This window comes from Chiloscyllium plagiosum, unplaced genomic scaffold (assembly GCF_037043375.1).
Source record: "Chiloscyllium plagiosum isolate Xiang-an unplaced genomic scaffold, Cpla_swu_hap1 HiC_scaffold_9, whole genome shotgun sequence".
NCBI lineage: Eukaryota > Metazoa > Chordata > Chondrichthyes > Orectolobiformes > Hemiscylliidae > Chiloscyllium > Chiloscyllium plagiosum.
Genome location: NW_028270147.1, coordinates 73,005,108 through 73,027,062, shown reverse-complemented (window position 1 = coordinate 73,027,062; position 21,955 = coordinate 73,005,108). Strand labels below are relative to the sequence as shown.

The window sequence follows — 21,955 nt, the reverse complement described above, 5'->3', positions numbered from 1 at the left end:
GGCAGTTTGTTGTTGTTCTCCTCCTCTTTAGTGAATTTTATGCCAGTAAGGGTATTATTCATGGTCTTGAAGGTTTCTTCTAATTTTTTTCATTTACTGATGACAAAGGTGTCATCCAAGTAGCAGGCCCAAAGTTTGGGTTATTGGTTAGTAGAGCTGTTTGATCGTGTCTCTGCATTACTGCCTCTGATGAGAACTCTGGTATCGGAGATCCCATGGGTGTTCTGTTGGTTTGTCTGTAGGTTTTGTTGTTGGAGGCATAGGTCTAGTAGCTTGACGATACTGTCCTTGCTGATGAAGTTGGTGGTGTTTGGTATATGTCTCTTTGATTCTTCTAATAGTGTAGTCAGTGTTTCCTTGGCCAGGTTGATGTTGATGGATGTGAACGTTACGTCAAAGGAGACCATTATTTCATCCTCTTCTATCTTGGTGTCTTTGGTCTTCAGGAATTCTTAGGTGGAGTGGATGGAGTGGTGTGAGTCTTCTACTACATGTTTCAGTCTTTGGTGCAGCTCCTTGGCCAATATGTAAGTTGGTGTTCTGGGTAGCGAGACTATGGGTCTGAGGGGGCCTCCTGGTTTGTGAATTTTGGCTGATCCGTAGAAGCGTGGTGTGTTGGATCCGTCTGGTTTCATTTTTTTGGAACTTGGTCTTATTTATTTCTCCAGATTTCTGAAGTTTTTGAGTAGGGATGTGATTCGGTTCTCTAGTTGTGGGGGTTGAGTCTATCGCCACTTGTTGGTAAATGTTGGTATCTGCAAGTAGCGCATTTGCATTCTGAATGTAGTCTCTTTGATTTAAAATGACTGTCAAGCATCCTTTGTCTGCAAGTAGGATAAAATGTTTTTATCGTATTTTAGTCTTTTTAGTGCTTTCCTTTCTTGTGTGTTGCATGTGTTTCCTTCCTTTCTCCTGCTTACTGTTGGTGCACCTGCCTGTCTGATGGTTTGCTGCGTTTCTTCTGTGAGTTGGTTGTCTTTCAGTATTGTTTCTAATGCTGCTAAGAAATCTTTCATGTCCGCATCCTGGAAGTTGTAATTTAATCCTCTTACTAATTTTTACCACATTTACCACCCCCTGAGAAAAAGAGCAGGAAATGACATCACCACAGGAAATTATGTCACCACAGGAAATGACATCACCAACCCTAGGAAACTCAAACATATAAATACAAAGTGGGCTACACGACCAGTGCTTCATTTGGAGGTTCACTGAAGATGTTACCTAGTATGATGACGAAACATCTGAAAACGAACCTTCCAGCTCAGCAAGCAAACCTACATCCAGCTGTAATGATATATCAAACAAATTTAGATTAAGTCTTTCATCTTTTAGAATGGGCTATGCCAGTTTCAGGTCTTTAATAAGTAAATATCAGAACTCCTTTAAAGTTACATTCTCAAGATAGCTTTAGCTTTTTTAACAATGGTGCCATCTCAGCTCAGACAATGCCTTAAAGGTATGAGATTAAAGTTTGTCTGTGTCCCAATGTTGAGTCAGACTGGTTCTATTTCTAAAGTGGAACTTATAGAATCTTACATGGATTTATGCAGTTTTTGAGCAAAATAAAATGTAATTCTGCAAATATAAATTCACCCTATAAACCTATATGTGCACAAGTGCTGGAGAGACAGGGTGAGTGTGTGCGTGTGGGTGTGAGTGCATGTGAAAGAGTGTGTGTACGTGTGTGTGTGAGTGTGATGTGGTATAAGCCTGTGGGAGGGGGCATGCATATGTGTGTATGAGAAAGGGTCTGCGTGAGTATGTAGGAGAGAGTGTGTGTATGTGAGTGAGAGTGTGTATAGTGCAGTGGGGTCACCTGTAGTATGACATGAACCCAAAGTCCTGGTTGAGCCCATCCCCAGGGGTACCAAACTTGGCCATCAGTCTCTGCTCAGCCACTTTGCTTAATTTGTTTAATATATCATTACAGCTCCATGACACTAACCCTTTTGCTATAAATTCTTCAAAAGCTAGTGCTTCCAAATAAACCTGTTGGACTATAAACTGAAGTGATGACGCAATAGAGCTGAATCTGCATCTGTCAATTTACATCTGGCTGCTGAGGTCATGTTTTTGGATGATATTATCGAAAAGCAGCATATGGATGAAGAATAGAAGAGCGCCAAGGATAGATGTTTAGGGACATTAGAAATAAAATTGTGGGGGTTGAAAAATAAGCCATTGCAGAAGGTTTCATGGGTACACCAGATAGTTAAGAGTGGAACTATGTGAAGGAAGTCCCACTTAGCTGGATAACAAAGGAGAGACATTTAAGGAGGACATGTTTGATTGTTGGAGGATGCAGGGTGGTCAAAAAAGAAAGGGAGGGATGGTGCACTGTAGTCAGCCAAACTGAGGATGTCACTTGACAAGTACTGTGGGAGAGGTGAAAACTTAATTGAAGACATTCAAGCAAAGAGTTTCAGGGGAAGAAAAGCACCCATAAAGGAGACAATGCCTTTAAGTTTTCTAAACGATGGACTCTCAGCCATAACTGAAAGTGTTAGATTTTTTAAATCTGTTATTCATTATCTAAAGGTTTGAACTCGAAACTGACAGACCAAACATTAACTCACAAAGCACTACAGGAGGCTTTGAATGATCCAAAAAATGGAGATTTTGCCTTTAAACATTTGAAACAGCAGGTAAGATATGGAAATGTATATGATTTGAATTAAAAATTGGTTTGTGTTTTGCCATTGAGTATAACTCCTTACTTCCTTGCAAAGTGTTAATTGTACTGCATGTGTGGTACCTGCTGCTTCTGAAAAGCATCAAGTACAGGGGTGGGGAAATGGCTCTCTTTCTTCCCTGTATGCTGTTACAACACGGAGGCAAACCCCTCTTAATTAAACCAAACACCCAGAAAAGGCTACCTTGCAATCTATTAAAATATGAGTGACAGAGAACCCCCAAATTCCAGTATTAAAAGAAAATAACGTCAATTTATTTTCTTGCTCTAAAGGTGAATCTTAAAAAAAGAACTTTTCACAAATTTAAGGCTTTCTTTCTCTTAATTGCTTACTATTTGCCTCCAACTCTATAACAATATGATATTCCAATAAGACATTTATTAAGATTACATCAACTTAATTTCAAAACCATACAGTTGCTGTCGTCTTCTGTGTCTTCACTCTTCCAGCTGGGGATCTCCATGTGTTGTCTTTTTTTACTGCAAGTATGTTTTACATGAAAAGGTACTTTTGATGGAGAGTGGTTTCTAATTCTTTGAGAACACGATGTTAGATGGGCAATTTGCTCTCCACTTTCTCTCTCTACGGCAGTTGCTCTCTGACCAAATTTAAGAATGTCTGCATTTTGTGCCCCCAACATCAAATCATCTCATTGGTTTGATATTGGCAAAACAAATAAATTCAAACTCAATTGGGTTTTAGTATCCGGGGGCATAATTTAAATTGACTGGTTAAATTCAAAATGTCAAAACATCAACCAAAACTCAGGTATCCATTTCGCAGCCAAATGTTACATACATTCATTATTCCAGTAATCTGGGACTGCCATCTAGTCATATATACATGTGCTTCTAAGCTCTCAGTTCATAATAGCATTCTTTCTCTCCTAAAGGTACCATATATGTCTTCAACTTAATAATACATAATTCTACTTACTAGGAAGGTTTTTAAAAAAACCAAAATAGTAACATGCATGTTTTAATAAATTCATTACTTTTTTATTAGATGCGTAAGTCAGTTTTGAGAATTTCAATGAAAATATGAACATTATGTACTGAGGAAACCTTATCATATTGTTGGGTTATTCCAGCATTGGGACCTGTATTTTCTGTGATTTTAGTTGTGATCTCCCTTAGTTACTTTGTCACTTCCCGGTTCAGAGTAGCACTTCTTTTTATCATTCCTGGTTTAACCAAATCAACAGAAACTGTGGAGATTGGGCTTGGGAATTTCTTCTTATTCTGAATGACTAACTAATTTAAACATCTGACTTATTCTTGGCAAAGGGATCATAAAGTGCGTAATTTATGCTTTAGTTGACACCCTGTGCAGTTAATCCATAGGGAATTACATTGTCCTATTCCAGGCTTCACTTGCTGGTAATTTGGAAAGAATTGGTTTGCTTGGATCTAACAGATGTTTTGTGGAGTTTGGTGCTGGTCGAGGAAAGTTGTCCCATTGGATAGATCTTGCTTTACGAGATGCCGAGAACATTTACTTCCTCCTTGTGGAAAGAGCAACTACACGTTTCAAGGTAATGATTTTCTGCAATTAAGTGATAAACACTGATTATCTGCATGGAATAATTTTCTAAAAACTTAGTAAATTAGTTGGTCAAATGTAACATTCTCTCTTAAAGGTGGATGGTAAACATAAAAATAGAGGCTCAGTGTTTGAGCGGCTTCAAGTTGACATCAAAGATCTCAGCCTAGGCAAGTTTCAGTTTTGTAAACTTGCAGAATAATAATATTTTAATTCTTCTTTTAAATAATCATCTTAATCAGTATATTGTTGCAGGTCGGGTGCCTCTTCTTGTAAGAAAAAGATTACCTGTTGTTGGAATTGGCAAGCACTTGTGCGGAGCTGCTACAGGTATAATTGACTTTAATAAAATCTTTGAGTATGAATGTAAAGTGTCTTACATTTGCCATTCAGCTGTTTCAAGCACCTCTTGGAAATTTCATATTCTTTCAGGCATCTCAGAAGGTAACACTTTATAGCCGATCTTTGCAAGCCTACGTTCTATTGTATGTGTAACTGTGAGCGAGTGTCCCAATTCTTATTTTAAGAAATGTTATTATCTTTCTGCAATATCTTTAAAACACTCATAATTTGTTAATGGAATTATGACACACAGTCTGAATAATCTGGTAAGACATGAAATATTCTGAAATTCAGCATTACAGTATATCAGCTGAAATTGATAGAAATGAATGTATGCAGATTGTTATGAGAGATGACTATTTAGTCCATCTACAGTATTGACTCCTGCTCAGATGTGTACTGTTGCCAATACAAACTTTTGCCACTTTTGATTTTGATATCTATCAATTAAAATTACCAATTTGAATTTAAAATGAATACCATAAACCCTTCCTGAAAATGTATATAACATTTAGATAAGATGAGGACGGCTTGTTTCTTGGCTTGTTTGTAGATGATAGAAGTAAAAGTTAACACTAGTTAAGGTTAGGCTGAAATGCAAAGCTTTTGTCCAAAGATTGATATTGCTGTTGTTATCAAATGTATTAACTAATAATCTGTAGGTAATTTTAAAATGTCTTGAGAAACTATTATCCCTTATGTGCTGAAGTACAATGTTACAAATATACAAGATTGATTTAGTACCTTAAGTTTATATCTAAGGATCCTTCTTACTTCCACATTAAGGAATGCTAATTAACATTTCTAAATTATTTTCATGGAGTCCAGTGCTCTTGGAAAATCATGTTAAAATGAAATAGGATGTGAAGAAAAGGAATCATCACACATTTCACCAGTGTGAGGCCACACTAAATTTGGATTGCACGCCGTCTTCACATTGGGCACTTTGTAAAAGACTCCACATACTATGTTGAATGCTTTGCTCAGGAAATAAGCATTTCCTGAGTTCAATGACTTCCATTGGTGAGCATTCTAAATCAGACACTTATTCTGATACAGCAAATTGAACCACACTATGACAAACCTTTACCTTCCTCATCAGTTGGCACCAGGCATAAACAGAGATCCAAAATGGAAGATTTCCATTGGAACTTAAGGACAGATACTATTTACTTTTGCAAATTAAACAGATAGGGACTACTTTATTCAATTGACATCTTAATGCTTTCCTTCTTTAAAAGGGTAACTTGCTTTTGTCTCCACATTACATCTTACCAAGCTTTGACATATATTTGAATTGTACAGTAGTACATAAATGCATTAGTCACTTGCATAATTTAAATATGGACATTTTCATTATTTTAAAATTCAGCTATAAGCTACTTCTGTGCCAAGTGCATCTCAGCATTATAATCTCATTAAGTACGTGAGAAATGACAAATTTTCTTGTAAATCACACTTCCTGCATTTATCATCTTCTTTGTACCATAGAGTCTGTGTGTATACTTCCTTTTCTTTCTTACTAGCTAAATGTTTGTCTTTGTTGTTAAGTTTCTAATTAGTTATTTCCCCATGTTCATTATTAATAAAGCTTTTCAATTAGATTTCAGTATTCTCAGCAATTACAGTCCAGCACCAGATCTGAAACAGCGATATTTCTTGCAAAATGAAAAGGGTATGCTTGTATATTGTAACAAAGGCCCAAATGCAATGTCAAGAAAGATTTCTCCAAAGTACAGATTGGAGATTAGTTTTTGCTTTAAGTATTTTAGTTTGAAACTATAAATGCACATTAACTCCCCAAAAGTAAGAAACAAGCTGGGAAAATGTAACTTTATGCAAGTTATTGATTTGTAACAGTTTTTTTTATTAAATTACGCAGATCTTGCTTTAAGATGTCTCATGGAAAGCTATAAAACAAACCTGGAAGATACTGGCAAGGAACCACCAGAAAAAAGATTGAAGGGTGATGAAATGTGCACGTTAGGAGATCACAAATGTCTCTCTAATTGTACTGTAGATAGCACTGAGAAAAGAAGTCCTGTCCTGGGACTTGCTATTGCACTGTGTTGTCATCACCGATGTGAGTGGAGGCATTATGTAGGCAAGGAATTTTTTTTTTCACATGGTCTTGATGCAGAAGATTTCAGGATCTTTCAACGTATGTCAAGTTGGGCCACCTGTGGAATGAAACGGCATCTAAGTGGTATAGGGGAGGCAGAATTTGACAAGACAAACCAGAAAGAGCAACTGGAAGAGCATGATTTTGAAGAAGAAAGTTTCACTTATGAAGGGTATGTGTTTAATTATCTAATATTACTTTACCCATATTTTAGGAACTTTTAAAGCAGTAGCACACTTTACAAATGCTTTGTCTGAGTTAAAACTGTCAGTGGCACAGTTCCTCCTATTATGATCTCAATTAATGTATTAATTCAACGAGTCATATCCCAGACCGAAAAGCATATTTGCTTCTGTTTTTATTCAGAGGTGATCTCTTGCTTCAACACAAACACACAATCTGCAGATTCCATTTTAAAAAGTTTATTGCACAAATTATGAAATAACGAAAGCTTTTTGTAAATAATATTATTTGAAAGATTTTGAAATGCACAGTAAGCATGCAATACTCCATCTAGGAGAAAGTGAGGACTGCAGATGCTGGAGGTCAGAGCTGAAAAATATGTTGCTGGAAAAGCGCAGCAGGTCAGGCAGCATCCAAGGAGCAGGAGAATCGACGTTTCGGGTATAAGCCTTCTTCAGGAATGAGGAGTGTGCGCCAAGCAGGCTAAGATAAAAGGTTCTCTGCCTCCACGCCGATCTCCGTCCCCCCCAACCTTTTATCTTAGCCCGCCTTTAGCCTGCTTGGCACACCCTCCTCATTCCTGAAGAAGGGCTTATGCCTGAAACGTCGATTCTAATACTCCATCTATCCCCTTTACAGTACTGAAGCACCTAGAGAGAATTCCCTTCCCTGTCACATCTATAGGTTTGATTTAACTACTGCCTTCAATGTCTTGGGAGTTTTAATAGTCTCTTCCTTGAGTGTTCACACAACTGAACTTAGACTTTTCAATTTCAAATAATCCCTTCAAGGTTCTAACCTTCTGGAACTTTCAAACTAAACCCCTATACTGTAACCTATTTCCTAACTTCTCTGAACTAACACCTTTCTCTTGGAGAAATTATTTCATATATCTAACTTCAAGCTGGATCTCTGCAAACAAAAAAAGCATTTTTTTAAAAAAGAGCTTTTAAAGCTGTAACTTTTTCCCCTTAACAAAATAAATCAATCTTCGATCTTTCGAACTGAAAGAAAGTTAATCCTATTCAGTGTTTACTGTTTGCTCGCAAAACTCTCCCATGTAAACCAATTCCAATTACCACTCCAAGGGGTGTCTCATATTAGTTTAAATAAAACATAATTCCAAAAGTACTGACAAGTTAATCACTAAACCCCTCATACACACAGACCAAAGCCCACTAATTCAAAATTCAAACTCTAAAATAAATGATGTTAACCTTACATCACCACATTGATCTGGAAGGTTGAGATTTATATACCATCTACTCTTCTTAATTCAAAGTCATTTGATTTAAATTGTTATTCCCAAGCAAAAATTGAATAAAGCACGTTGACTTCTCTAAATTCAAATATTTTTGTTCAAGAATATCTTTAAATTAAGTAGAATAGACTGTTATTAAAATCATAACAAAGGAACACACGACTTGTTAGACTCAGTATTTTATTGTGGCTGTGTGATAGGACTGTTAGAGACAAATAAACTGCAGATGGTGGAATCAAAAGTACACAAACAGGGAGCTGGAAGAACACAGCCAGCCAGGCAGCATCAGGAGGTGGAAAAGTCAACATTTTGTGTTGAGACCCCTCATCAAGGTCCCAATCCTGATGAAGGGTCTCAACCCAAAAAATCGACTTCTCCCCTCCTGATGCTGCCTGGCTGGCTGTGTTCTTCCAGATTTCTGTTTGTCTACATGTGATAGGGTTGTGGCAATGCATTAAAATGTAGACACACGTGTATTTAGCGGAGGCTCACTTAAAAGCAAGCAGTATTTTTTCCTAACTATATTTTTTTTACTATTGTTCCAGCTAAGGTCTATACAGAAGTCTAACCTAGAATATTTTTACCAGAGTTTCCCAGTGATACACTACCTTCTTTATTCAAACACTTCTGTTTCTAATTATTTTCAAATTATTTCTAATTAAATGAGAAAGCAAGCATCCTATTCCATGATCCTTATCTGAGCTGCCATTTAAAATACACTGCCAATTCATACCAAATACAGAGGAACCTCAATTATCCGAACGAGATGGGTGAGCACTATTTCGTTCGGATAATTGACTATTTGGTTAATTGATTTTCCTCTGGGGCTGGGAGGTTTCTGTGAAGTCTTCTCTGTTCAGGATACTAGGCAGCAGTACATCACACACAAGCCCCTGCCTGCCCCCCAACCCTGTCCGCCCCAATCCCCATCCCCACCCCACCCCACCCCCAACACCACCCACTCCCAACCCCACACTACCGTCGGCCCCCACCCACTGTCTGACCCCCCCTGCCCCGGGCAGCCGGACTGGACACCAACAGTAAGAGTGCTGCTGCCTTTCTGGGGTAAGTTTCCAAATAGCGCTCACATACACACACTTTTTTACTGCAACTTTTTGACAGGTTCCACCTTTGCCCTGTACAGGACAATGTTGGAGAGATTATCTGGGGAAAGGGGGTTAAGAATTCACCCCTATGTAGAACTCCAGGAAAGTGTGGGGAGAGAGAGAGAGGGCGGGAGGTCAGTCATTTAGAGACGGTGCCTGGACTGTCCAGGACTGTTCTCGGCAGCATTTCAGTAAGCCGAGTTCGTTTTTAATCAGTAAACAAGAGATGCGATCACAGTTGAAACAGCTCTTTGACATAATGTTTCTATTAGGACCTTGAGATCACCTTCGGATAATCCGAAATTCAGATAATTGAAATTCCTCTGTAGTCTATTCTCCCATATATTTTTGCACTGAACAAGGCAAAGGATGAATCATGGAATTGTTGTATTCTGTCAAAGGTATTGAATAGTACATCAGTTATATTTCTTTCAATATGCAACTAAATCTGATTTCATCCTTACCTGATCTAGCCTAAATGTGACTCCAGATTCCTAGCAAATTAGTTAATTTTAAACTATGGGCCGGGTGCTGGCAGGTGGGACTAGATTGGGTTGGGATATCTGGTCGGCATGGACGGGTTGGACTGAAGGGTCTGTTTCCTTGCTGTACATCTCTATGACTCTAAATAGCCGAGGTATCCATTCAGTTAAAGGGCAGTTGGAAGTGAGCAACAAATGCTGGCTTTGCCATTGCTGCAGATATCCCATGAGAAAACATTTTTAAAAACTCAATGTTTGCAGCCAACTTCACCCAGAAGTGACTGTCTTCAGTATTCAGATAGTTTATAACGACAAATTGACGTCAGTGGGAACTGAGGTTACTCTTTACTGGTGAAAATATATCGAGCACGAAGGATTGTTTAGTAGTTCGAAACCAATTGCAGCAGCCTCAGGGAATAACTGCATGAATTCCTCATAGTCTCTTAGGCCTAACTATCTTTGGCGGTTTCATTAATGACCTTGTCTGCATTATAAGAGCAGAAGTTTGCTGAAATCTGCACAGTGTTGTACACTATTTACAGTTCCTCTGATGCTGAAGAGGTCTATGCCAATGCTTTGTAAATCGTTTAACTGAATTCTTTAAGAATCAATGCTGGTCTTACCAGCATGACGTCCACATCGAATGAATGAAAGTTTGTTAAAATTAAAATAGATCAAAAGGCCAGTTACCTGAATAGATATCTCAGCTGTGAAACAGACGTTTTCTGCCAGTGAGTGTGTATCACAGAACATAGTAGGCTCAAAATCTGTACATTCATGAGTTTGTTCATGAGATATTACCTCATGCATGAATATGAAGTAAAGCCAAGTAATCCCACTTTTAACTGCATAATAGGAATGTATAATTCTTCAGCTGTTCCATTTTATTTATTTATTTTAATTCCTTATCAGGACACTGACTGTAGAAGAGAGAGAACATTTGGGTCATCTTTGCAAGCGGTTGATAGACCAAGGACGAATCTACTACTTGAAGCAGCAAGGATTTGATTCTGTTTTGCAATACTACATCAGTCCCAGCATCTCTCTAGAAAATGTCCTGCTCACAGCTGTTCCTCTTCCAAAGATTCAGTAAAGAAAAAAGTGAATTTTGACAAATTGATATTGGTATACTGTTATGAGTTTTGCTGATACATTCCTCATAACATTATCTGTTAAGCAATGAGTTCCACTTATTGTCCTGTCATTAATTCTTCCTGGATTCTCTTTGTCTTGTAGTACATTTGTATTATACTGCACAAACAAGAATAACTTTTATCAATGCAATTTCATTTATTTGAAGTCTTAAATTTCATTTCACACCAAGGAGGTCCTTTCATAATTTCACAACAATATTGAAGACTCCATTCAAGTTTATGTAAATTATATATATTTAGCAGAGAGTTGTGGTCTTTTAGTTCAGTAAATGCTTTGTATCAGAAGGCAACTTGTTTTCAGTAGGATATTTCAGCCTCAATTGTAACAGACAGTTCTGAGGTATATGTTTTAGTTTTGCCTGAAAAACAAATTAAATAATTTGTATTGTTTTGTTGATTCGTGATATGCCACTTTATAGACAGTTCCTTTGCTTGTCTACCATAAAGGAGACATATCCTCTATCCTCTACCACAATATTTACAAATCTGTTTACAACTTTGCTTTAAGAGTTGTACAATTTGTAACAATGTTTTCATGATGAATGATTTCCGCTGCCTCTAACTTGGTTTTAAGTTACAAAGTCCTATCTTTTGTTAGTGAGTGCTCAGTCACAAAACAATGTAGTCAGTCATATAATTCTTGTAAAGTTAAACTATCACTTGTATGATACCAGCACTTTTGATAAAGATCCTAATTAATCCAGCTATACTTTTAATTTATTCAGGGGATAAGGCTTCACTGATTAAGCCAGCACTTATTGCATCTGCTAATTGCCCATGAAAAGATAGTGGTCATTTGGTGTAGGTGTATACACAGTGCTGTTATGGACTTTCACTATTTTGACTCAGGAACAGTGATGTAGTTCCAAGTCAAAATGATGTGTGACTTAGAGGGGAACTTAAAGGTGGCTGTGCTTCTGTATCTATTGCCTTTGTGCTTTTAGATGGTAGTGGTCATCAATTTTGAAGGTGCTGTCTAAGGAGCCTTAGTGAATTGCTACTGTACACCTTGAAGATAGTACAAGTCATTCTGCTATAACATGCGTTTCATTAACGTGAATTCACTATAACACGATTGCCGAGTTGGGGGAACTTTTAAAACGTGTTGGCTGTAATGCGACTACATCACCAACACTTCAAGCGTTGTTTGTAAAGCACGATTTTTCTATAATATAGGGTTGCACAAGAACGCAACCATTGTGTTGTAGAATAATTACCTGTTTACATGTCTGCTGAACATTGGTGATGGAGGGTGTGAATGTTTGAGAATGTTGTGCCAATGAGCTGCATTGTCGAGCATGGTTTTGAAGTGTGTGTGTTGTTCGAGCTTCACTTTGCAGGCAAGTGGAGAGTATTCTATCACACTCTAGATTTGTGCCTTGTAGATGTTGAACAGGCTTTGAGGAGTCAGGTGACTACTTACTTGCTGCAGGATTCCTATCACTGACCTGCTGCTGTAGGCACAATATTTATATGACTATTCAAATCAGTTTCTGGTCTAAGGTTACCCCCACCTACTCACCCAAGGAGGATTTAATGGACTACTAAAGTATTTGACAATTTGTAAATGGTACTGAACATTGTTCACTGTTGATTGCACATTCCCATTTCTGACTTATTGATATTTTGTAATAAACTTGTTCAGCGATGTTATTATACACCTCATGAACAGATGAGACTTGACTTAGAGGCAGGGACACTACCAATGCCACAAGAGCCCTACTTCTCACCTTATAATGGAAAGAAGGTCCAGGTAGCTGCCTCTTTTGTAGCTGTACTGGAATAGATTGGCTACAGATGCAGCAAGTTCTGGAATACTATTGTCTTTCGTGCTATTGCCACAATTTAGTCTGCAGCAACCTCTGCCTTCAGCCATATCTTGATGTTATGTGGAGTCAATTGAATTAAGATCTGCAATGCTGGGAACCTCTACAGGTAAGTCCATTTTATTCCTCAGGTACTTAAATTTTGCGTACTACCACTGACATCCTCATGACAGTCTGGTAAATTTATTGTCTGTCTCACTTTTAATATCAGGGTTATCTGAATAATGTTGTTGTCTGTAGAATTTTAGCAGTGTTTCACAGTGTAACTGATTTGAGTATAATAATAATGTCTGTAAACATTAATCTCCAAATTTTTCATAGGCAGTAAAATAAATATTCAAGTCTATCTCCAGCCTCCTCCTACACTTTTTTTTGATGCATCAACATAACATGATTTTAAAAAATATGTTCACTTGTGTTTATTACAAAATAAATATAAATTGAAAAAAGTCCTTTTACTCACTACTTTTTAATTCTTGAATGTAGGCTTGCATAAATTCTATCCCAAACAGTTCACGGTCTTCCTCTTCCTCTGGATTTTCACACTGGGGTAGAGTTATTTGAAGCTGAAGAGGGTTATCCCTCAGATTCACAAACCTGTCAAATACATCAACCATGTCAGATCAATGATAAAACATTTCTTCAGAATGACAGAAATAAGCCATATTGCTCTGCAGCTCAGTCCCACTCACTATGCTTCGCCTATAACCTGTTTTCTCTTCAGGTGCTTACCCAATAGATTTTTTTTAAACCATGAGTGACTCAAGAGTCCTCCTCACTCAGGAAATGCATTCCATATGCTAACCATTCGCTGAGTCAAAATGATTTTCATGTTACTGTTGGTTCTTTTGTCATTTCATTTAAATCAGTGTCCTCTAGTTCTCAAACTTCTGCCAATGGGATTTCGCTTCTCTCTCTCTCTCTCTCTATCGAGACCCATGATTGAAATTCAATCAAATTCCTCTTCCACCTTCTCAAACAAGAATAACACAGTTTCTCTAAACCATTCACATTGCTGAAATCCCTCAGCCCTGTAACTTTATATCCATTACGCACCCTCCCTAAAGATTTTGCGTAGTTTCTAAAGTATAATGCCCAGAATTGGACAAAGTATTTTACTGGAACATGAACCAGTTTTTTTTTATTTATCTGCCCACAATCATTATGAAGTATAAATTTCATTAATGACAGTAAAGTATAAATGGCATCAATACTCCAAATAAATTTTGCATCAAGACCTGACATCAGAAACTACCACCGGACATTTGTCCTATACTCTGAGTCATTACACTGGTCTCCACTTGTTGAACTACTTGGAATCGTTCTGACTCCAAGGTGACAGTGGTCAATCTAAGCACAAGAATCCTGCTGAATTTCAACTCAGTATTTAGAAACAATACAGGTCGTTCTGCTATAACACTGGTTTCATCAATGTGAATTTGCTGTAACATGATTGACAAATTATGGATGCTGTTTCTCAAGTGCAAATTTTTAAAACACACTGGCTGTAATGCGATTACAGCGCCAACAAAGTGCAAGTTTTTTATAACACAGGGTTGCACAAGAACACAACTATCACATCATAGAAGAACTGATTGTATTCCATTTGCAGTTCCCTGACCTCTGAAGTAGGCAGCGCACCTTCTGATTCTGAAGGAAAACTATTCCCAATAGGTCATAGGCTTATTCCACAAAACCTGTCTGTATCCCTAGAAGGCAAAAATCCATTTGTTTAGAGTGCAGCCACTGAAAACAAGTAAGGTCAGAGGCAGTATCAAACTTGAAGTAAAGGTTTGGACAAATGCATCAAAAAGAAAGGAAATCATGCCAACTGGGATATTAAAGAAGAGTTAATTCTTTAGATTAGATTAGATTAGATTACTTACAGTGTGGAAACAGGCCCTTCGGCGCAACAAGTCCACACCGACCCGCCGAAGCGCAACCCACCCAGACCCATTTCCCTACATTTACCCCTTCATCTAACACTACGGGCAATTTAACTTGGCCAATTCACCTAACCCGCACATTTTTGGACTGTGGGTGGAAACCGGAGCACCCGGAGGAAACCCACGCAGACACAGGGAGAACATGCAAACTCCACACAGAGAGTCGCCTGAGGCAGGAATTGAATCCGGGTCTCTGGCGCTGTGAGGCAGCAGTGCTAACCACTGTACCACCGTGCTGCCCACTGTACCACCGTTCTTGCAGTAACTTTTAAGGCCACTATATAATTCAAAGTGCTTTGCAGTACTTTTGAAGTGAACTCACTGCTATAATCTAAGAAACACAGTAAGATCTCAGCAGTGGTGTAGATTGAAGAATTAATAATGATCAAGGCACCAGGAATAACTCCTCTACAAGTCTTCAACATTGAACCATGAGCTTTTTTCCTCTAGCCAACTCGAGGGGGTTCACGATTCCTCAGTTTCACAACTCACCCTAAAGACACCACCTTTATCAATGAAGCATTCACTTAGGACTTGTTAGAATTTTGGTAAACGTGGATTATCAGTTTTAAACTTCCATCTTCTGATTTTAACACCAGGGACATTACATAAAATAGTTTTAAAAAGGGCAAATAGCAACTTCAGATGCACCAAGCTTCTTTAAACCATTTGTAACAGCAGAACTGGAAACCTCTCTCCATTTTTATTTCCCCCCACAGTCCCTTAGAAGACAATGCCAGTGAAAAGAAAGTCAGAAATATCCGTTTTTCGAGAACTCAAAAGGATACCTTTAAACGTCGCTTCTGCTGAGGATGCAAGTCATAAATTAAGCTATCATGGTCTCAAACCTAACACCAAGGGCTCTTAAGAACTTTCTAAACTTTATATTCCTGAACTTCCTTTTTGCACTAGACACTTCTCTTTCTAAATTTTATACTTGGATTTTTTTTAAAAATGAGGGTTAGTAAGCATTAAAATTCTTCTTTAATTTCACTCAAGAAAACCTTGTAATTGACTCATTTATTGCTGAACTAGCAAATTGCATTTTAATTGAAATGTTATATAGCTATGTGATAAACAAAAATTACAAATCTTTGATGTGGCCAACCATGGTAGTTTAAAACAAAAGAAGAGCTGGTTCACCCTGCCTCACCTGCTTGGTATTGCACAATACAGAAGAATCAGTCTTAATTTAAGGCCTTTTGTGGCATAGTGATAGTGATAGTGTCCCTGCCTCTGAGGAAGGAGGTCTGGGTTCAAATCCCACTTGTTCCAGAGGTATGTAATAATATCCCTGAATAGGATGGTTGCAAAATTTATATCAGCCTTAATTTTTGTGTTCAAGTCCCAGGGTGAACTTTCTGACTCCGAGACAAGAATGCTCCTAACTAAGCTATGGCTAAGACAAGGTGAACAATGTCGAGCAGAGAATGTTCTTTTTAATATATAAAGCAAACAGCTGACCTCCCCTTCTGACTCAGTATCCAAATGCACTGGAATGGGTGCATTTGGATATGTACAATTTCAAGAGGAGATTTCAAACTAGCACTTAGACCTAGAGGGATCAGAGGATATGGGAGGAAAGCAGGAATGGGGTGCTGAGTTGGATGATCAGCCATGATCATGCTGAAAGATGGAGTAGGCTCTATGGGCCGAATGACCACTTTCTGCTCCAATTTTCAATGTTTCTAAATTAAGTAATAAGTGGTTCAAAAAGGGAATATGAACAACTTAACAAGGAATAAGATAACTTCTGTGGTTAGGTTTAATAAATTTGACTAAGAAAGGTAAATCATATTATCGGCAGATACAGATAAGTCCATAATAGACAATAAATCTAAATGGCAGTCTTCTTAATAAGTACTTCGCTTAAGTGTAGAAACAGATACAATGTAAAAATAATTCGGGGAGGAATTTGATGGATTAAATATTATAATTTTGAAATAATTGGGGGGGGGGGGGAGAATAATAGTATTTAAAACAGGCAAATTTCTTACACCTGATGGGTTTCACCCCAGGCCAAAACAAGAAATTCACGAGAAAATTATACATGCAAAACTCAATTTTTCCAAGGTTCTCTCGATTCACATGAATGACATTGTGAAGAAGCAACTGTTTTCTGCTTCAATGACTAATCAGCAATTTTCCAGTTAAAATTAAATAGTAGAAAAACACTGGTCACTAAATGCTTATGGAATGACTAGTTTCCACTGCATCATTACCGTAAATTGATCATTTCTTCCATACAAATTGGGATTTCCTGTAGCTTGTTACTGGTTAAAACTAGAGTACTGAGATTTTTCAATTTATTGATGGCTTCTGGCAAGTGAGCGATTTCATTCCTCTGTAGCCAAATTGTGTGTAGGTTTTCCATTCTGTCAGGGGAAATATAAAAAAAATTATGCTATTTGAAATACTGTCTGATCTACTTCAATATCGTGCAGAGATGTTTTGAAAATTTTCATCTATCCATTGTTATATTTTTCCAAACTGAATATCACATTTGCACTCAACTATTGAGGATGCTCAATTATACAGATAGCAATACTATACAGTTCAAGGGAATATTTTTACTTTATTGCACACATGTCCCTTCCTAACTACCACAACCTTAAGAAATCTAAGACTGTAGCTTTCCCAAGACCACACAAAAATTCAGATTCAACATTTGATCTCTGCTGAACAAAATTAACTGGTTTCTGTCAAGGTATCGATTATCTGAGCCCCAATCAAATGCAAGAACATCAGTTAGATGTGCACTTGTAGGAATCATGTGATGTGAGGGTGATTCTCAGCTGTGGTGCCTCTGAACGAGAGTAGGCAAAAATACTATCATGTCTTGCATGAAGAAATGCTTTTCATTTAGAATTACAGTAACTGTTTGGGCACTTCCTACATATCCTATATCCATGTCCTGGATATAATCAAGATGAATGACCGGGTTATCTAACAGAAATGCATGAACAAAATTCTCAATTTTCAGTGATGTTAATAGCTGGACAGTTTGCTGGCTATTTAACATTAATGGTCTCTTAGCTTGAATGTGCTGTATCTCTTTCACATATATTACAGCGTGCACCATTAGTCACACTGTTATTTTGACAGCAAATTAGAGCTTATCTTCTTTGCTTCCTTGAAAAGTAAATAAAAATGTTTTTTTGTTCCATTCAGTCAGAGGACAAATAATAAAAGCAAAACAATTAATAAATATGTTTATGCTCTTTGAAATACTGTCTGATCTATTTCGATATTGTACAGAGATGTTTTGAAAATTTTCATCTCTCTCCATCACATTTTACAAAATAAATATTACATTTGCACTCGACTATTGTAGATACTCAGTTATACAGATCGTAATACTGTACAGTTTGAAAGAATATCTTCCCTTCATAATTTAGAAAAATAGCTATCGCTATCATTGACAGGAGTCTTTTGTGGAAGGTAAAATTGCTAATCCTATACATTTAATCTGAATTGTTATTTAATGCCTTATTGTATAAAAATGTAAAATAGAAAGGGATTTTTTTCTGGCAGTCTAACCCTTCATTATTTGTAAATTTTGTATCATAATGCACTCAAGTTTTTCAATTCTGGAATACGGTGAAAACTAACTTCTGGCACAAACCTTCTCTATTTTCCCGTCAGCTCACCCCCTCACCCTTCTCTGACACTGTCTAACACAAAATCTCTTCTTAATTTACTTAGTTGTCATATACTGTCTTATTCCTGCATGCTCCTATCTGAGGGAGACTTTGTAAAGACATTTCAAAAACTAGAAGATACACCTTAAAATGATTGTGTTGACGACTGAAGTGATGGGCTTTACACGAAGGTTATGGTAGTCTTTTTCAGAAAATACTAAATACAAGAACTACTCTTTTTAGAGTCATAAAGTCATAGGGGGTTGGAGGATTTGAGCTATAGGGAGAGGCTGAACAGGCTGGGGCTGTTTTCCCTGGAGCGTCGGAGGCTGAGGGGTGACCTTTTAGAGGTTTACAAAATTATATGGGGCATGGATAGAGTAAATAGGCAAAGTCTTTTCCCTGGGGTCGGGGAGTCCAGACTAGAGGGCATAGGTTTAGGGTGAGAGGGGAAAGATATAAAAGAGACGAGAGGGCAACTTTTTCACATGGTACATGTATGGAATGAGCTGCCAGAGGTGTGTGCTTTAATAATATAATTTGGAAACATGTTCTCTTTCATATAGCTTATAATGGCCATTATTATAGTCATTCAAAATTCTGTAGTTGTGTGTTTTGGATTGTTTTAGTAATTGTAGGACTATAACATTGTCACAGTAAACCTTTCACATAATCTGTTGAAATAACATTTGGAGGATTCACTATACGAGAAATGAGTCTTCTTAGTCTGTTCTTCGACAGTGCTTTAAAGTCAAGGATGACCTGCTTTTCTTTTCAGTGGGTTCTGAGATGACTGATAAGTCCAATGTGTTCTTCAGAGTCTAACACATATAAGGTAGGTGGTGCTTGAAGAGTTGAACAGATGAGATGTTTGGAGTTTTTTTTCCCCTCATGCTGTAACTTCCCCTCTGCATGCTCCCAAACAAGTGTCTCAATGTGCTTGATGCTTTCCCAAACAAACCCCTCCAATCTGTTGTAAGCCAAGACTCCCATGAGTTAGAACATAGAACATAGAAGAATACAGCGCAGTACAGGCCCTTCGGCCCTCGATGTTGCGCCGATCCAAGCCCACCTAACCTACACTAGCCCACTATCCTCCATATGCACCGATCCAAGCCCACCTAACCTACACTAGCCCACTATCCTCCATATGCCTATCCAATGCCCGCTTAAATGCCCATAATGAGGGAGAGTCCACCACTGCTACTGGCAGGGCATTCCATGAACTCACGACTCGCTGAGTAAAGAACCTACCCCTAACATCTGTCCTATACCTACCTCCCCTTAATTTAAAGCTATGCCCCCTTGTAATAGCTGACTCCATACGTGGAAAAAGATTCTCACTGTCAACCCTATCTAAACCCCTAATCATCTTATACACCTCTATCAAGTCACCCCTAAACCTTCTTTTCTCCAATGAAAACAACCCCAAGTGCCTCAGCCTTTTCTCATACGATCTTTCTACCATACCAGGCAACATCCTGGTAAACCTCCTCTGCACCCGTTCCAGTGCCTCCACATCCTTCCTATAGTATGGCGACCAAAACTGCACACAATACTCCAGATGCGGCCTCACCAGAGTCTTATACAACTGCAACATGACCTCAGTACTCCGGAACTCAATTCCTCTACCAATAAAAGCCAGTACGCCATATGCCTTCTTCACCGCACTATTTACCTGAGTGGCAACTTTCAAAGATTTGTGTACATGGACACCAAGATCCCTCTGCTCATCCACACTACCAAGTTTCCCACCCTTAGCCCAGTACCCCATCTTTTTATTACTCTTACCAAAGTGAATCACCTCACACTTAGCTACATTGAACTCCATTTGCCACCTTTCTGCCCAGTTCTGCAGGTTATCTATATCCCGCTGTAACCTGCCACATCCTTCCTCACTGTCTACAACTCCTCCGACTTTCGTATCATCCACAAACTTGCTCACCCAACCTTCTAACCCCTCCTCCAGGTCATTTATAAAAATGACAAACAGCAATGGTCCCAAAACAGATCCTTGCGGAACACCGCTAGTGACGGCATTCCAAGATGAACCTTTGCCATCAACTACTACCCTCTGTCTTCTTCCAGCCAGCCAACTCCTAATCCAAACCTCCAACTCACCCTCAATGCCATACCTCCGTATTTTTTGCAGTAGTCTACCATGGGGAACCTTATCAAACGCCTTACTAAAATCCATATACACCACATCTACTGCTTTCCCCTCGTCCACCTCCTTAGTCACCTTCTCAAAAAATTCAATAAGGTTTGTGAGGCACGACCTGCCCTTCACAAAACCATGCTGACTATCCTTGATCACATTATTCCTATCCAGATGTTCATAAATCCTATCCCTTACAATTCTCTCTAAGATTTTGCCCACAACAGAAGTGAGACTCACCGGCCTATAATTACTAGGGTTATCCCTACTCCCCTTCTTGAACAAGGGAACCACATTTGCTAGCCTCCAATCTTCTGGCACTACTCCTCTAGACAACGAGGACATAAAAATCAAGGCCAATGGCTCTGCAATCTCCTCCCTTGCTTCCCAGAGAATCCTAGGATAAATGCCATTAGGCCCAGGGGACATCTATTTTCACCCTTTCCAGAATTTCCAACACCTCTTCTCTACATACCTCAAAGTCATCCATTCTACTTAATTGTGACTCAGTACTCACATTGACAACAATGTCCTGTTCCTGATTGAATACTGACGAAAAGTATTCATTCAGTGTCTCCCCAATCTCTTCAGCCTCCACACGCAACTTCCCACTACTATCCTTGACTGGACCTATTCCTACCCTAGTCATTCTTTTATTCCTGACATACCTATAGAAAGCCTTAGGGTTTTCCCTAATCCTACCAACTAAGGACCTTTCATGTCCCCTCCTTGCTGCTCTTAGCTCTCTCTTCAGGTCCTTCCTGGCAGGAATGTTTGATCCCATCAGGGATGTTTTGAGGACTTCCCCAAAGTGTTATCACTGTCCTCCCGGCAATGTCCTGCTGTGACCAGGTTACAGTAGAGCTGTTGCTTCAGGAGTAACATGTTAGGCATCTGACCTCCACGTCCCATCAGGAGCGCTGGTTTTGAATGATTAGCACCTCAATACATTAATTGGGGAGAGAAAATTGCTGTTGGGCCAGCTCTCTTGCCCCAGAGTTTGGAGGGTCCTGCAAAGGTTCTACTGGTAATCCTCTGGATTGTCCAAATCTCTGAGGCATATAGGATTAGACTAGATTATCTACAGCACGGAAACAGGCCCTTCAGCCCAACAGGTCCACGCCGACCCTCCGAAGGGTAACCCACCCAGACCCATTTCCCTCTGACTAATACACCTAACACTATGGGCAATTTAGCATAGCCAATTTACCTGACCTGCACATCTTTGTGACTGTGGGACGAAACACACACAGACACAGGGACAATGTGCAAACTCCACACAGACTGTCACCCAAGACTGGAATTGAACCTGGGACCCTGTTGCTGTGAGGCAGCAGTGCTAACCACTGAGCCACCATGCCACCCTATGGAGAATGGGAAACACTGTTCCCTATTAAACCATGAACTTAGTCTTGGATTTAGATCCTCTGCTCAAATATTTTCTTCACTTAGAATCATAGAATCATAGAGATGTATAGCATGGAAACAGACCCTTC

General features: G+C 38.6%; 2 protein-coding genes across 3 annotated transcripts in view; one reads left to right on the top strand and one right to left on the bottom strand.

Moving 5' to 3' along the window:
• Positions 1-10,951, top strand: part of trmt13 (tRNA methyltransferase 13) — a 38,223-nt gene extending 27,272 nt beyond the window's left edge. The window contains exons 6-11 of the mRNA XM_043699690.2: positions 2,542-2,648; positions 4,063-4,230; positions 4,336-4,408; positions 4,494-4,568; positions 6,463-6,874; positions 10,647-10,951. Coding sequence (XP_043555625.1) covers positions 2,542-2,648; positions 4,063-4,230; positions 4,336-4,408; positions 4,494-4,568; positions 6,463-6,874; positions 10,647-10,827 — 1,016 coding nt within the window. The 3' untranslated portion in view covers positions 10,828-10,951. The remainder of the gene's footprint in view (positions 1-2,541; positions 2,649-4,062; positions 4,231-4,335; positions 4,409-4,493; positions 4,569-6,462; positions 6,875-10,646) is intronic.
• The window catches only part of lrrc39 (leucine rich repeat containing 39), a 38,665-nt gene continuing 23,320 nt past the window's right edge, over positions 6,611-21,955 (bottom strand). Inside the window, exons 5-7 of one of the 2 annotated variants that reach the window (XM_043699692.2) lie at positions 16,883-17,035; positions 13,178-13,311; positions 6,611-6,760 (exon numbers count right to left, since the gene is read on the bottom strand). In XM_043699692.2, the coding sequence (XP_043555627.2) occupies positions 6,747-6,760; positions 13,178-13,311; positions 16,883-17,035 (301 nt within the window). In that variant the 3' untranslated portion in view covers positions 6,611-6,746. Of the gene's footprint in view, positions 6,761-11,112; positions 11,248-13,177; positions 13,312-16,882; positions 17,036-21,955 lie in introns of those variants that run through there. The other variant, XM_043699691.2, reaches the window with a different exon arrangement.